Source organism: Musca domestica, unplaced genomic scaffold (genome assembly GCF_030504385.1).
Source record: "Musca domestica strain aabys unplaced genomic scaffold, Musca_domestica.polishedcontigs.V.1.1 21, whole genome shotgun sequence".
Classification (NCBI taxonomy): domain Eukaryota; kingdom Metazoa; phylum Arthropoda; class Insecta; order Diptera; family Muscidae; genus Musca; species Musca domestica.
Genome location: NW_026712258.1, coordinates 10,300,233 through 10,315,533, shown reverse-complemented (window position 1 = coordinate 10,315,533; position 15,301 = coordinate 10,300,233). Strand labels below are relative to the sequence as shown.

General features: G+C 34.3%; 1 protein-coding gene and 2 non-coding genes across 5 annotated transcripts in view; 1 reads left to right on the top strand and 2 right to left on the bottom strand.

The window, feature by feature from the left end:
• Positions 1 to 15,301, bottom strand: part of LOC101895796 (chitin synthase chs-2) — a 58,469-nt gene that overhangs the window by 16,427 nt on the left and 26,741 nt on the right. For all 3 annotated transcript variants that reach the window (XM_059122675.1, XM_059122676.1, XM_059122677.1), the window contains exons 3-4: positions 4,217 to 4,530; positions 39 to 282 (exon numbers count right to left, since the gene is read on the bottom strand). In XM_059122675.1, coding sequence (XP_058978658.1) covers positions 39 to 282; positions 4,217 to 4,326 — 354 coding nt within the window. In that variant the 5' untranslated portion in view covers positions 4,327 to 4,530. The remainder of the gene's footprint in view (positions 1 to 38; positions 283 to 4,216; positions 4,531 to 15,301) is intronic.
• Positions 8,792 to 8,864, bottom strand: TRNAR-UCG (transfer RNA arginine (anticodon UCG)). Its single transcript has one exon. It is a non-coding gene; the product is annotated as a tRNA-Arg (tRNA).
• TRNAR-UCG (transfer RNA arginine (anticodon UCG)) lies at positions 11,027 to 11,099 on the top strand. The gene has a single exon. It is a non-coding gene; the product is annotated as a tRNA-Arg (tRNA).

The following is a 15,301-nucleotide window of genomic DNA, read 5'->3' as shown; positions in this document are numbered from 1 at the left end:
AGGAAGATACACAGAAGGGTATGTATGGCGTTACTTACCAAATCTTTATTACAATATTCTACACGCTTATTCTTATTGATTTGTGATGTCATAAAGAGAACACAGCCCTTCGCTGCCACGCCTCCTGCCAACACAACGATGAAGGTGATTATGTAGGCCACAACTTTCAAGATTTTCACTGTCAGTTCCAGGCATTCTTGATTAGCTGTTGAACCGGTTTCAATCTTAATTGGTGGATCTCGAAATACATCCCAGCCTTTTGTTTCCTGTATTGTTCTTTGGCTGCAAAGAGAAAATAGCGATTAGGATTGACATTTCAATTTTTTGTACGGAACTGAAAAATCTTTTTAATCTGTAGCGATTCCTTTCGGCAAGGTAATGGACTATATAGAACCTATATTTAAGTATGAAGCTATATATGAGGCAAGTTTTTTTTAGAAAAAATCTCCCTATATTGCTGTGAGATATCTTTAGGGAGAAGATCTTAAAGATAAGACGACCAGAAATTAAGATTCGTACATCCATTGTAGTACCCATTGGAAACTTCAAATTCTAATTTTGAAACATTGATGGTGAAAAAAAAAAATCATCAAAATGCCAAATATAGGGATGTATGGTTATATGGGAGCCAAACGAGGACATGGGCTTGCATACATAATTTTCTGCCACAGGCTGTAGTACTTATTACGAAGTGCAAATACGAAATTTGAATCAATTCAGGTGAATATTATCCCAAAAATAATCAAATACGATGAGTGAATAATCTCTCTCTCTCTCTCTCTCTCTAAATCATCAAAATACCGAATATAGGGAGGTACCGTTATGTGGGTGCTATATGAAGACGTGGACCTGCATAGTCAATTTTCTGTTATAGCTTGCAGGACCCATTAGGAACTCCAAATACGAAATTTGAAACAATTCCAGCAAATAATGTCGCTTAAGTCATCAAAATACCCAATATAGGGAGATACCGTTATATGGGGGATTCAATGATAAAAGTCCTGCAGAATATACACACATCTGAGTAAAATTTTATCAACTAATTTTAATTCGTTCGGAAGCTAGAGTGAATCCAACAGACGGATGAACATCGCTAAATCGACATAAAATATTATGCTGATAAAGAAATTTGTGGGGTCTAAAATGTATATTTTGAGTTATCAGGAACGGACAAACTTAATATCCCCTCCATTATATTGTGGAGAATATAAAAATATAATGAGACATTCACTGCGGTTTTTGAGATAGTTTTGATCTGAGATACTCTTTCAAGCTGTATAATGTTTATAAGCTCAATTAAAAAAGGCACATATCATCAATAACAGGTGGACACCAGGAAAAGAACGTGGCGATAAAATGGAAAGGAAAAAAACAAGAGGACCCATTATAGAAAATCTTTGCGCTTCGTGGCATATTTATTAAACATAGGTCTATTTCGAACATGCATTTATAAACCCACACTCTCTACTAATCCCCTAAAATTCTACATGGTGTTACATAAGACGAATCGTCTTGAATTATGGCCGTATTTTTCTGCCATATTTTTCAACGACAGAAAATCCTCACATTCTGATGTAGCCCGTCTTCGATCTTGACTTTCTGCAGACATTCCTATCATTAGTTTCCTATCATTAGTCGTTTGCACTCTAGCGTGATTAAAACAGGCGGATGGACACGGGTAAATCTACTTCCAATATGATGTTAATCAAGAATATGTACTTTGTTGGGTCAAACGTAACTATTTCGATGAGATATATTCCATTTCATAGCATGATATAAATATAAAACTTATTGCACCGACCATGCGATACCCTACAACACTGCAATATGTTAGAAGCCCCTTTATGTCCAAATCCATTTTGGAAGATTTCGCTTTTGAAATTATATCACGGAGCAATGCTCAGATATTACCCTTAGCATTTCGACCAGGGACATTTGCCCAATATTTACGCACTCCATCGTGTTGTTTTTTGTGGTCCCTTTTACAGCTAAATATAATCCAATGGTCATCCAAAATGCAAGAATTCTTCCCTGTCCTTAACTCTCTTCTAAGGCGTGTCGTTTGGCTTCAATTGTGTGATCAGGATTTTTTTCTGTTTTTGGTTCATTTGAACCCCTAAATATTTTGCGATCATCTCCAAAAACAAGAGGCCCCTCTGTATCTCCAAATGTAGACTCATCTATATGATTTGCTTGTCTACGATATTTGACTAATTCGGATATCGCCCGTAAGTAATGTTGGTATTTTTTCACACAAAAGTAGTGGTCCATTCTACAAGCTGTCCTAAACTCTAACTTTATGCGAGATTTCGTGTCGTTTGGTTTCTATTTGTTACCTTTATAACGGCTGCATAATCAGGAACATTTTTAGTTGTTGGTCCATTTCAACCCCTACATATATTGCGGACATCGTTGAAAACAATAGGCCTAGCCCTTCTTAGCCTACCCTTATGAAAAATTTCGTGAGGATCGGACGATTGCAATCTGTATATAATAACCCCAACCTGTGTTGTAAGGTGAAAAAATATTATAAGTCAAATTGAAAAAATCGCATGCTATAAATAATATGAAAATATTATTTTTTTTTTAGATTTTATTCTTTTAGGCCAAGGGGGCATTCTGAATTGACAAAATTTGTCAGAATCGGTCCAGCCATTCTTGAGATATAAGCATTCTAGCTATATATACATTGTATATATTTCGCTATATATAACCGATATATTTACTATCGGCATCAACGTAACTGTCAGAATTGACCTTTTCGTCTATTTGTGATTCCGCCGGGCTTAAGCTCAAGCCTCATGCTAACTTCCGGAAAGCCTCATGCTAACTTCCGGAAATGTTTCAGTTTTTGATTCATTTCAACCCCTACATATTATTTTATCATCTCTAAAAGCTATAGGCTTCTATTCTGGTTATAGCCCCACCTCCATTCTAAATTTCATGAAGATCGGGTCGTAATTGCGGCCTGTAGAGTCATTACAAATTAATATGGACAGACGGACGGACGGACATACATAGCTAGATCGACTCAGGTCGGCGAGAAAGGAAGATCCATATATACTTCCTATGTGGGAAGCCAATATTTTGAGCTGTTACATAATTTTTGGCCCAATCAAACTTATAATACCCCCAACACATAGTGTTGTAGGGTATAAAAATTTAAATATTTACGTATATATTCGCCCTTTTCAATATCATTCACAAAGTATACATTTTAAGATCATAAGCAAAATATTTTTGAAACAGCAAACTTGTTTTGCCACACCCAACTATTCATTAGATTAAATAATTTAATTTTTGCGGTATAAATGTCAATGTCGACAATACCATTACTCGTACAATATCCGGTATTAGAATACTTTTGTTAGGACAAAAGAAAGAGAATAACAGTTGATAATTCAATCTAGAAGTGAATGAGATATGACCACACCTACTAATCATAAAAAGATAAAATCGCTTACAAATAATGACAGATTTTGTTTATGTTTGTCATTGGTCAAATCTTGTTTTTTTTTACAACAGAAAGTTATGTTGTCTTATTGTTTGTAATACCCCAAAACAGAAAGTAGTTCCCTTAGAAAAGTTTGGAGAATGGAATTGAGCATTGTTCCATATTTACAGCGATTGAGTAGATTATTAGATTATTAGATTATTATTAGATATAAAACATTGGAGTGTATTAGGAAGAATCACTGTCAATATTTTTGTAAGATGCCGAGAGACCGCCTTACCAATATGCGGGTTAAGCATTGCTACTATTTTAGATACATCAATCACTTAAGTGTTTTTTGTTGTTTATTTCTTTGAAAACAATGTTATTTAAATTATATTTGAAAATACCACAACATTTTGAAACCTCATTATTAAGATCTTCACCTTTATTATTGTTATCTTAGTCATCAGCGACCAACAACATGTGGTGAGTAAAGAGCAGAAAATAGTTTGTCATTGCAGCAAAAAAAAAAAAAAAAAACTTAATAATTGCAATAAACAAAAAACAGTGGGTAGAATTGATAATAACATAAAAAACATTAGCAACGCAGCAATGTATTTTAATTTTGTGAGCAAACTTAAAGATAAAATTTTAAAACCAAATTTTTAATGTCGAATCTTATTGAAGTCTCTCTAAAAAATACAATTCCGTCTTCATTATGAATTGAATTAAATGCATTTCATAATTTTCATACAGCACAAACATATTTGATCTACTCACCTTCCGCCATAAATATCATGTGTCAATGGTGTACTCTCGTCGTCTGTGAAATTATCGTCACTATCGCCCGTGCCTGGCGGGGCCAGGGGGCGATGTCTGATGTTAGACATCGTCGTTTTCTCCCACGGCTTGAGTAACCAAGTCAATCGGCAATGCTTTACTGTGTGAAATATGCAAATTCCGATTTTCCAAAGATTGCCGTTATTATTGTTGTTGTTTGTTTGTATGCCAAAGACGCTGGCGTTTTCAGCTTATCCAAAATCACTTTTCCAGCAACTGAATTTGAATACCAAACAATATTATTGAAATTTATACTGTAAAGATAAGAAAGACAAAATTGAAATTTATTAATTTTGAATCATATAAGGCAGATTAATAAATTATATTAAATTAATAATAATATATCATAAAAATCAAGGGACGAAAATCTACTTGTTTTTAACCCTTTATTGGGGCTATTAAAAAATTAATATGAAAAATGTGCTTGATCGGAATATCGATTTTAGACCCTATATATGCCTATACGAAATCCGTTTCATGGCTCATATTTGGATTCGTGTTTCTGGTTGGCTGGTAAGCCTGAAAAATTTTAATGCGAATATCCATTTTAGTATCATCTTGAGCATAATTTAATTTAATTTTTAAAATTGTCAATATTTACAACGATATCATTTATTTCCATATTTGGGTAATAGGCTGTAGAAAGCACTTCACGTCCAGTTTAAGGTAGACCTGTTAGGACTAGGTTCAAAGCGAATTTTTCTGTTACTTTCCAGCAAAATTACAAAAAATAAGGTAGATGAGTACTCAAAGAATATTTCCCAGATATTTTGAACCCCAAGGGTCCTTTTCCTGGAAAATTAAATGAAATCTCATTGAAATGTTATTTTACATGAGTAAATCGAATATTCAACAAAAATATTTCTAGATATACAGGGTGAGATGAAAAAACTGCAACCAAGTTCAGATTGCTGTCATTTCTAAGTCACTCGTCCGACAGCTGTTAAAATTATTCCAGCGACATTTACAAGCATTCAAAAGCATTTTGGTGAGAATTTTCCAGAAAAAAAGTTATTCGTGATGAATGGCGATGGTCGCTCTCCGCTCGTATTAATCAAACGTGGCATCAGAATAAATGTCGAATATTATCGCGAAAATATTCTGGAGGGTGTATTAAAGCCTTGGACACGCAAATATTTTGGCCACAGACATTGGACATTCCAACAGGACTCAGCACCATCGCACTTAGCGTCGATCACCTCAAGCAAGCGCTTCGCCGGGAATGGGCCAAAATACCGCAAAGCAACACTGGGCAGCGTGTGACGGTTTCATTGGCCGTTTGAAGGCCTAATACGTGCCAAAGGTGACCAATTCGAACAAACCTAAACTTATTCTAAAATTTGATGCTATTTCCGATTTTTGTTTGCTTTCATTCAATAAAATTTAAAAAAATGTATATAAAAATTATGGCGTTTGACTTTGTTGCAGTTTTTTATCTCACCCTGTATGGGACAAAAAGGTATGCATGTATGCAAATAGACGCCTTTTCGACCTTGTTTTACTTTTGCAGCTTTGTAATTTGTAATTTTTCACCTTAAATGGTTTTAGTTTAAGGATGATTATTTACCAAATTTACATTTACGTGGTTCCTCACTGTACTTGCCACCCTCTCTCCTCTTCAGGGCTTTTTTAATGGACTTTTTCAATTAACTAGTATCTGGAAAATATCACACCATGTTCTAGCATTTGCGAAAGGAAAATTTATTGCTAACTACCAGTTGCATGACATGTCGACAAAAGGTTTTACCGAAGGGTTAAGCCAATACATGCCCTACGACGAGAAAAATGTTCATTGTTTTTTTAAGAACTCGCCTGTTTGGTTAATGGCTTCTGTGTGCTTTAAGAGATTGAAAGATTAATGCAAGAATAATGGTTATTTGTGGTGTGGAATGACATGAAGATATTCTCTCATAGATTTACTTAAGTAATTCTTTGAGAGAGAAACATCAGGGAGGGCTATGTTAGTTTAAATGTGAATGTTGGTAGAAAATTTCAAGAAATTTATCTGAGGTTACATTTGGTTTTTAAAAAGATAACTCCATGGTTCATTCTAATGGTTCTCATGGTTCATTCCAAATATTTATTCAGAAAATATTCTGAAATCTCCTATCATGTTTGGAATGGGGAATCAAAAACGTAAATAGCTAAAAATTTGAAATTTGGTATTAGAATTAATGTTGGGAATGGAAGTTTGATATATTGAAGTGGTTTCGGAAATGTGTACTAAGTGTGCGAACTGTACTAAATGGTACTCAATGCATGGCAACATTTTTGTAAGTTGTCTGAGCCTAAACCAAAAATTTGTTTGGATGAATGCATCTAAAATCAGACCGATAATTGCAAGTGGAGCAAAATTGTGGCATCCTTGGCGGAAAAGAAGGCTATACAATTAGCCAAGCTCAACTTTAGTTTAAGTAAATATTCTTAAGGACATGTAGTGACGAAGAGGCGGACATAGTTAAATCACCATAGAATCTTATGCTTTATGGTATTGCAGAGATATATTTGCTCCCATATATAGCTCCCATATATATATCTTCGTCCGACTTGTTTTTTACTGTGCACCAGATATGTTTTATTAGTCCAAATAGGTTGAAATTTTGCAAATGCGATCAAATTGAGCCTAGATGGAAGTATGTCAAATTTTGAGAAAATCGGTTCAGATATAGCTTCCATACATATTGTTCACCCGATTTGTTATTTTTGTCCCCCACAGCCATAATATGCACTCTATGACAACGATACTCGGTACCAAATATTAGATACAGCTCTGAAATGCCTCTGCCAAATATTAGAGTTTAATTTGACATATACTGTCTTATTCTGCCTAGAAGCAAGCGTATTAAAATTGGTGAAAATCGGTTCAGATATAGCTATAGCTCCCATATATATGTTTCATTCGATTTGGAGTTTTATCTCCTTCACATGCGTAATATGCACTACACATGAATGATGTTTGGTACCAGATATCAGATACAGCTCAGAAATATGTGCCTAAAATGTTGTCAGATCGGTTCAGATTTGGATATAGCTCCCATATATATCTCTTTCCAATTTCAGGTTTATTATGCACCTAATGACTAATATCAACCCAAATGAACTGAATTTTGCACTTGCGAGAGAATTCAGCCCAGAAGCAAGTACTTCAAATTTTTGGTGAAAATCGATTCAGATATGGCTATAGTTCCCTTATATATATTTCATCGGCTTTGGTGTTAAAGTTCCTCACATGTGTAATATGCATCCCGCACGAATGATATTTGGTACCAGATATCAGATACAGCTCAGAAATACCTCTGCCAAATTTTATCGAGACCGGTTCTGATTTGGATATAGCTTTCTTATATATCTGCATCCGACTTCCTGTTTATTGTGCACCAAATTTGTAATATCAGCCCAAATTGGATGGATTTTTGGACATGCAACCGAATTTATTCTGGAAGCAAATAACAAAATTTGTGCCCGATGTCATATTATTAACCCTATAGCAATTCTATTTGGTATGAGAGGTACAAATGCCTCCATCAATTTTGGTGGAAGTCAATTCAAAGTTGGGTATATAGTTCCTTCTGATTTCAAATTATAACTGCTCTAAAGCCATAATAAACATTGAAAAACTTCACTCGACTTTTGACCCTTTCCCACTGAATTATTTTCAATATGTTTTTGTGGTAGTTTTTATTTGATAAATGTAATTAAAAATACAAACACTTTTGCTATTGTTTTAAAAAGAAAGTAAAAGTTATTAAAACTACCAGCTAACATTAAAGGCATTTACATAAATGATGTTGCCGTAACGAAGTTACATGTGAATGCGATTTTTATGCGTGTACGTAAGTTACATCAACAAACACAATTTACTTCAATACATCTTGGAAAAAATAAATATAACATTTTCAACTTGAAACGAACATATTTCTTATATGAATCAAACCCTCGTCACTGTATACATACATATATACAAATATCGTACGACTTCAACTTGCCTATGGACCAAATTGTTTATTTATTCAATCTATTTCTTTATTTTCTAGAATTTCTTGTTTTCTACCTCACAAAACAAAAAGAAAAAATAAAGAAACAGAACTTCATGTTATGACACATGTTTAACTTGGGCTGAGCCGCTTGGACGGACGGGCGGACGGACGGTCTGCCATGCCGGACGCTGGTACACGGGTGCAAATAAAATTCTGCTGGTACCATAAACTGGCAATAATTAATGGCCAATCGTCTAGAGAGAGATTTAAATTTTGCTGTTTACCTTGAAAGTAAGACTTGTTTTTTCTGCTTTGCTTTTGTTTTTCTTTTCAGCTATGCCATGCTTCGATTTCAGTTGGTTGTGGTGCTAAAGGCAATCGAAGTTTGCCATTTGACCACTTGAAGGGTGTGTTTGTTTCAGCACGATAATGTTAAAAAAGACAAGAAATATTGCAAAATTATCTGCGCGACTTTGAGTTGACTTTTACAACAATAAGTAATTGAAAAAAAAAAAAAAACTAAAAAAAATTGATTTTTCGACCGTGACAGGACTCGAACCTGCAATCTTCGGATTCGAAGTCCGACGCCTTATCCATTAGGCCACACGGTCCCTTTGCTCGTTTGGCAACTGTAATTGTTGATATACCCACAAATGCATTGGGTGATGTAACAGAGAAAAGGATGTTTTGGCATCATATCCTTCTCAGTGAGATATTCCACCCTCAAAGAGAGAGGGAAAATCTACCCTTATGGCTAAAAATAAATGCACATCCCAAAACTGTTCTCAGGAACAGCTGTCTGCTGTTGATTTTTTAATTTTCCATTTAAATAACGTTCTGCATAAACATGTTGACAATGAAAATCTAGAATTAATGAAAAAAAAAAACGACATTTTAAGTCTTCAATTAAAATGTCAAACAAGTTCTTAGCTATTGCAACTGCATTGGACCATTCAGATGGCTTATACAAATAGTCAAGGTTGCAATGGTTCACTTAGCAAAGCGTATTAAAATAAGTTTCAATCGACTGTATTGAATCGTGTACAATTTTCATTATGGCATAATGTTTATTGGTGGAATATGAGGTAAGCCAATTCGGACGATACTAGGCAGAGACATAAAAGAACAAAGGTTTAGGAAAAATGTTCTTATACTCGTAGTAAGTAGAGATGATGTCAATTTTCGGACTAAGGCACAGGAGGTTCGAAATTTACATCGGAGTGAAGTTGTTAGATCAGTAGACAAGGTATTTTGTAGTGGTCCATTTTTTTCAATATTTTAGAGAACTATATTTTTTGTGCATGTTATACACTTCCTCCAGCTCCCCCATCAATATAAAGTATTACACTTCCTACACTTCCTTTTAGATATTGGTTTAATTTCAAAGTTGCAGAACAAACTTGGGTGTTGGGGGATCTAGTATTTTTACACCCTCCACCATAGTAAATTTGTCATTCCGTTTGTAACACCCCGAAATATACATTTATGACCCCACAAAGTATACATATTCTTGATCAGCATAAAATTCTATGTCGATTTAGGGATGTTCGTCGGATAGACGTCTGTCCGTTTGTGGAAATCACTGTAGCTTCCGAACGAAATGAAGTAGGTTAATCAAATTTTGCTCAAATGTGTATATCTCTGCAGGACTTTTGGTATTGAAAATAGGTCATGTAGGTCCACGTTTTGGTATAACCCCCATATAATGGTACCTCCATTTTTTCTGTATTTTGGTGATTTAAGCGACATTATTTACTGAAAATATTTTAAATTTGGTATTTGAAATGGGTACTACAGCCTATGACAGAAAATTGTCTGTGCAGGTCCACGTCTTCGTATAGCCCCCTATTACGGTAGCTCCCGATATTCGGTATTTTGATTACGTTAGGTACATTATTCACCGAATATTTTTATTCAAGTTTCGCGTTTGAATATTGTAATGGTTTATGATAAAATTTGCCTATGCAGGTCCACGTCGTCGTATAGACCCTAATATAACGGCTACATTAGTATTTTTTAGATTTTAACAGAATTTAGTTCCAAACGGTGGAGGGTATTTACAAGTTCGGTCCGGCCGAATTCCAGCTTTTTTACTTGTTCTCACTCACTTGGTATTTCGAGCACTTAGGAGGCAGTCTGTGTAATTTTGAAGTTTGTTTCTATACCCTCCAGAAAGTTATATAAACTTTGTCATCTCGATATACTCATGTTAGACCTTACAAAGTATATACAGGGTGAGATGAAAAAATGCAACCAATTTCAGACTGCTGTCATTTCTAAGACACTCGTCCGACAGCTGTTAAAATTATTTCAACGACAGCTCATTATTTTGTTTACGAGCGTACAAAAGCATTTTGGTGAGAATTTTCCAGAAAAAAAGTTATTCGTGACGGAATTCAAGCGTGATAGTGTGATTTCTGCTCTAAAACCATAATACGCATTCAGAAAAGGTTCATAGTTGGTAAGATTAACATCACATAAATTCCCAATACAAATATTTCCACACGGGTTTGCCAACATTAGGTTCCTGAACTGAAAATTTGGATGTAATAAAATTTTATGGATTCCTACACCATTTCCCACAAAATTACACAAACTGAAAATTCGAATGTGAAAACTGCGCATAATCTGTTTCGCAGCACCGCCAAGGGTAGTTTACTCAATTGCTGTGTGTGCCTCTCATCTCACCAATAGCATCCTTTGAAGGATGCCATCCTTGGAGATGAAAAAAATGAAAATTGAAATTAGCAAAACATTTCTAGTCACTCACAAGGACCGTGTGGCCTAATGGATAAGGCGTCGGACTTCGAATCCGAAGATTGCAGGTTCGAGTCCTGTCACGGTCGATACAAGTGAGTAAACTTACCTAAAGTTTTGCTTTTTCCAACTTCCATCAATTCCACCTGAATCACACCAAAGGAAGTATTTACGTCTTTGGCAGACATTGTTCTTTCGGAAATAACTAAGGCCAATTAAATAGTTGATATTATGCTCATTGCAATTAATAATTGATTGCTACGACAATTAATAATGACAATTTAATTGTCAGCATCTCATGAACATAAATCAAATAAAATTAATTCACATATTTATGAAATGTTGATTGACAATGCTCTCATCGTTGATAATTCTTGTTGATTTTTTTTGAATTTATTTAATTGGAGAATAATTTGTTGTAATTTTTCGATGATGATGATGATGTTGAGGAATTTAAAGTGGCATTTTCATTCACAAGATTTTTTAAAATCGATTGTATAACGAAAATTGCCTATCAGTCTTGGTTTGAAGAGCAAGAGAGAGAGAGAGAGAGAGAGAGAAAAATAACGATTTAAGAAATAACACACAGGGTATAGATATAGAAGTCTAATATAGCTGATTATTGTCCATTATAAAAAGGTTGATAACGTGGGTCATAAAGTCGGCACCAAGTGGAAGCCATTGAAATTGAAACAATGATAGATTCCGATGTTTTCGAATGGGCATAAATGATCAAATCGGGCAAAATTAATCATTTAGTTTAGAGATGATAGCTTGTTCTATGTAAGAAGCTTAAAAAATATTAAGTCTCTACTAAGCCGGTCAGGGTGATGGGTAGTTGTGAGAGCCGATGAGTCAGAATGTGGAGTGTTTTTAAACCGATGTGAAGGATTACATTGTTGATACCATATGATGTATGAAAAATACAATTACATGGATGTATACTCAGAACATGTTGGATAGGTCAGGCTACAAAAATGTAAGGAAAAACAGAAGTCATGTGGTCCGACTATATGCCACCCTACACCACTTTTTATATTTAGCATAGCGTAAGTAATTAATGCAAATACGATCGCAAATTTTTTATGAACGTTTGAATTTTGAAATCGAATGGAATGATGGAGTCGATTTCTACTAAATTTGTGAAAGTTTTTTTTTCTGCTGCATGTGAGCTTTCATAAGAAATGTAACTGCTATAGGTTGCAAAAAGTTAACTCCGTCATAAAATAAAAAAAATAATTTAAAATTGTCTTCATCTTAAAATAATTCTGATACAACAAGTTAAATATTATAAGTCGGGTTTGCCGATAGATGTATATCCTCAGCCAATGTTCGATTATTTAAATAAATGTTGACTTATGTTATGGTTATTCAAACTGTTGAACTTCTATGTAGTATGTTCCGAAGGAATGTGCCAACATTGTCATTTCGTAAATATGATATAAATGTTGCGACGTGCCAGGTTTGGACTATATTGGTTACTTCCTTCACTTTATATGAGATATGTGATAATTTTTAGAGAATATAAAAATGTGCGTGATGTACCAGATATATTCGAACGAAGTATTCCATTTTCATTCCTCATCTTTACAGGAAACAATATTGGTATGGGCAAAATTACAAGCAAATCGAGCATTTATATCCAATTTATGGGAAATCATAAATTTCATATTAATCTCAGGTTTCTGGTTGAGAGAAATATTTAGATATAGCAAGTTGTAAAGAATAGCTGACTTGTTTCGCAAATTATGACAGATTGTTGAGATTCCAGAAGATCTCTACCATCTTTATAACAGATCATGTGTTGATGGAAATATTGAGATGTATCAAGTCTGAATGGAACCGGATGTTAGTTTCGCGTTTTATGAGCTTCATGGATATTCAAAATTTTGGCCCTTTGTGGAGGAGGTACAAGAAGGAGAGAGCCAATGTATTCCACCTTCACAGAAGATGTTGTGAAATTTGAAGAGAACCGGATACTTTTTTAGCATTTTACGCTCGCTTTGGTTATTTAAAATGTTGACCCTTTGGTCAAAATTCCTTCTGGACGGTACTAAAAGGAATGGTCCGATCTCTACCATCTATATAACAGATCTTGTGTTGATAGAAATATTGAGATGTGGCATCCCATCTTCACATCAGATCTTGGGTAAAAAAAAAATATTGTGATGTGTGCTATTTGAAGACAATCCGACTCTTATATCAGATTTTATGAGAGATATAAGTATTCAATATTTGTACCCTTTGTGGGGGAGATACTTGATGGAGTGGACCGATATTGTCTATTTTTGCACATGACGTAGCACTGATGCAATTATTGGGATATGCAAAGTTGGACCAAAGTCGGATCATACTTTCTCTTTCTGTGCAGTAAAATATTTTCTTTGAAAATGTTGTCTTTTTGTGGGAGAGGTACAATAAGGAGTGGGCCGATATTGCCCAACTCCGAACTCGATCTAAGTTTGATAATAACATTACGATGTACTAAGTTTGGACTAAATCGGATAGTCGCTTATCGTTATAGAGTTATCGTGCGCACCAGCCAGACAGACATACGGACGGACGGATATCACTACATAGACTCCAAATGTCCTGAAACGGATTTGGTCCAAAGAGACCTAGGGTCTAAAACCGTTATTTCGATGAGGCATAATATGGCTGAGGGTATAAAAATTAACGTTTTTTTTATAAAATCGTTCAATCTTGGCAGACTACGTTTACATCAAGTTTGAGGGAAAAACATATGGGAACTATACCTAAATCAAATTTTTGTAAAGGGACTTGGTTTAACATTGCATTAAAATTCTAATTAAACTCCGATTGCTACTTCTAGTAAAATGATTTTTATTAGCATTATATAAAGAGTAGTAAACCTACACCTTCATAGTTATGTACGGTGTTGAGAGTTGTTGTTAATTTTGGTTTTCTCATTTGTTTTTTTTTTCAAATGATTAAAAAACCCAGTTGCTCAACATTTAATTACAACCATTGCCTTCAAATTTAAATATGAATACCCACAAAATATCCAATATTATGCCATCAACAATGACGAACTTTCCCAAACCCCCCTTCGCAGGCTTACCATTTAAGGCGAAAAATCGATTATAATTTCAACATCACTCAAAAAATAAAGAGAATGTGAGTCAATTCAATTTTGTTTTCCAAATTTCAATTCATGTAATTCAAATGGTTTTAAGTTCCTCGCTAAGCAGTTGTGGGTGGATTTTGCCACAACAAAAAATATTCCAAAGTAAAACTATTCAAAACGATAATTGCTGTGGAGATAACCATAACAATGGTGCAATTAAAACTCAACAAAAAAGAAACACGTTAAAGAAAAAAGTAAAAACAAATCATTTAACAATTCAATGTAATTGGTGTACATTTAATGTGGTTGCCAAACAAAGATTGATCAGAGATTTGATTAGATGTAGAATTTGGCATTCACTTTGGGTGTGGTTAAATTTTTATTTGAATTTTTTGACATTGGCCTATTTTGGATGAAAATGTTGCTGAGATGCTAAGAGAAATAACTTTTATCACACTTGGGTTATTGGAAATTGTACTGTTTGTTTTTCAGAAGGGGTAAAAATATACTAATATGTGCACAGGTAAATAATATTTGTGTTGCGGAAATATAATTTTTAAATGTATAATGCCCAGTATATGTAAAACAAGAGGGGAAAGGTATAAAAGCTTTTAAAAATATATCCGAAAAAAACATTAAAGAACCCCTCAAAATGTCAAATTCCGGGCATATGATGGACCAAAAGACCTAAAACTAATAAACAACTCCAAATACCAAATTTAAGAAAATTTCTTTGAAAAAAGTTGCTTAAATAGTAAACATATCGAGATCATATGTGGTCTGTACGAAAACGTGGATCTACATAGACAATTAGCTTTAAGATACGAACTTTAAGAACAATCTCCAACCTATTATGAACTGTGGAAACACCAAATGTTTCTGAAAAATGTGACTTAAATTATCAAAATACCGAATATCAAGAGAACCGTAACATGCCGATATAATTCATTTTATATGGCTCCAGACAAAACACACGATATATCAGTTTCTTATACAATTCTTTCGAAAAAAAGTTTAAAAGTATCAGTAGGTTTGGCCGACAGATGTATACCCTCAGCCTTGAGTTATGATTATTCAAACTTTTGAACCTTTATTGGGGTTTCCGAAGGAGTGGGCCAATATTGTCGATTTTGTATCGGACCTAAATCTGATATAAATATTATAACGTGCCATATTTGGACTACATCGAGTACTTTTTGCAAA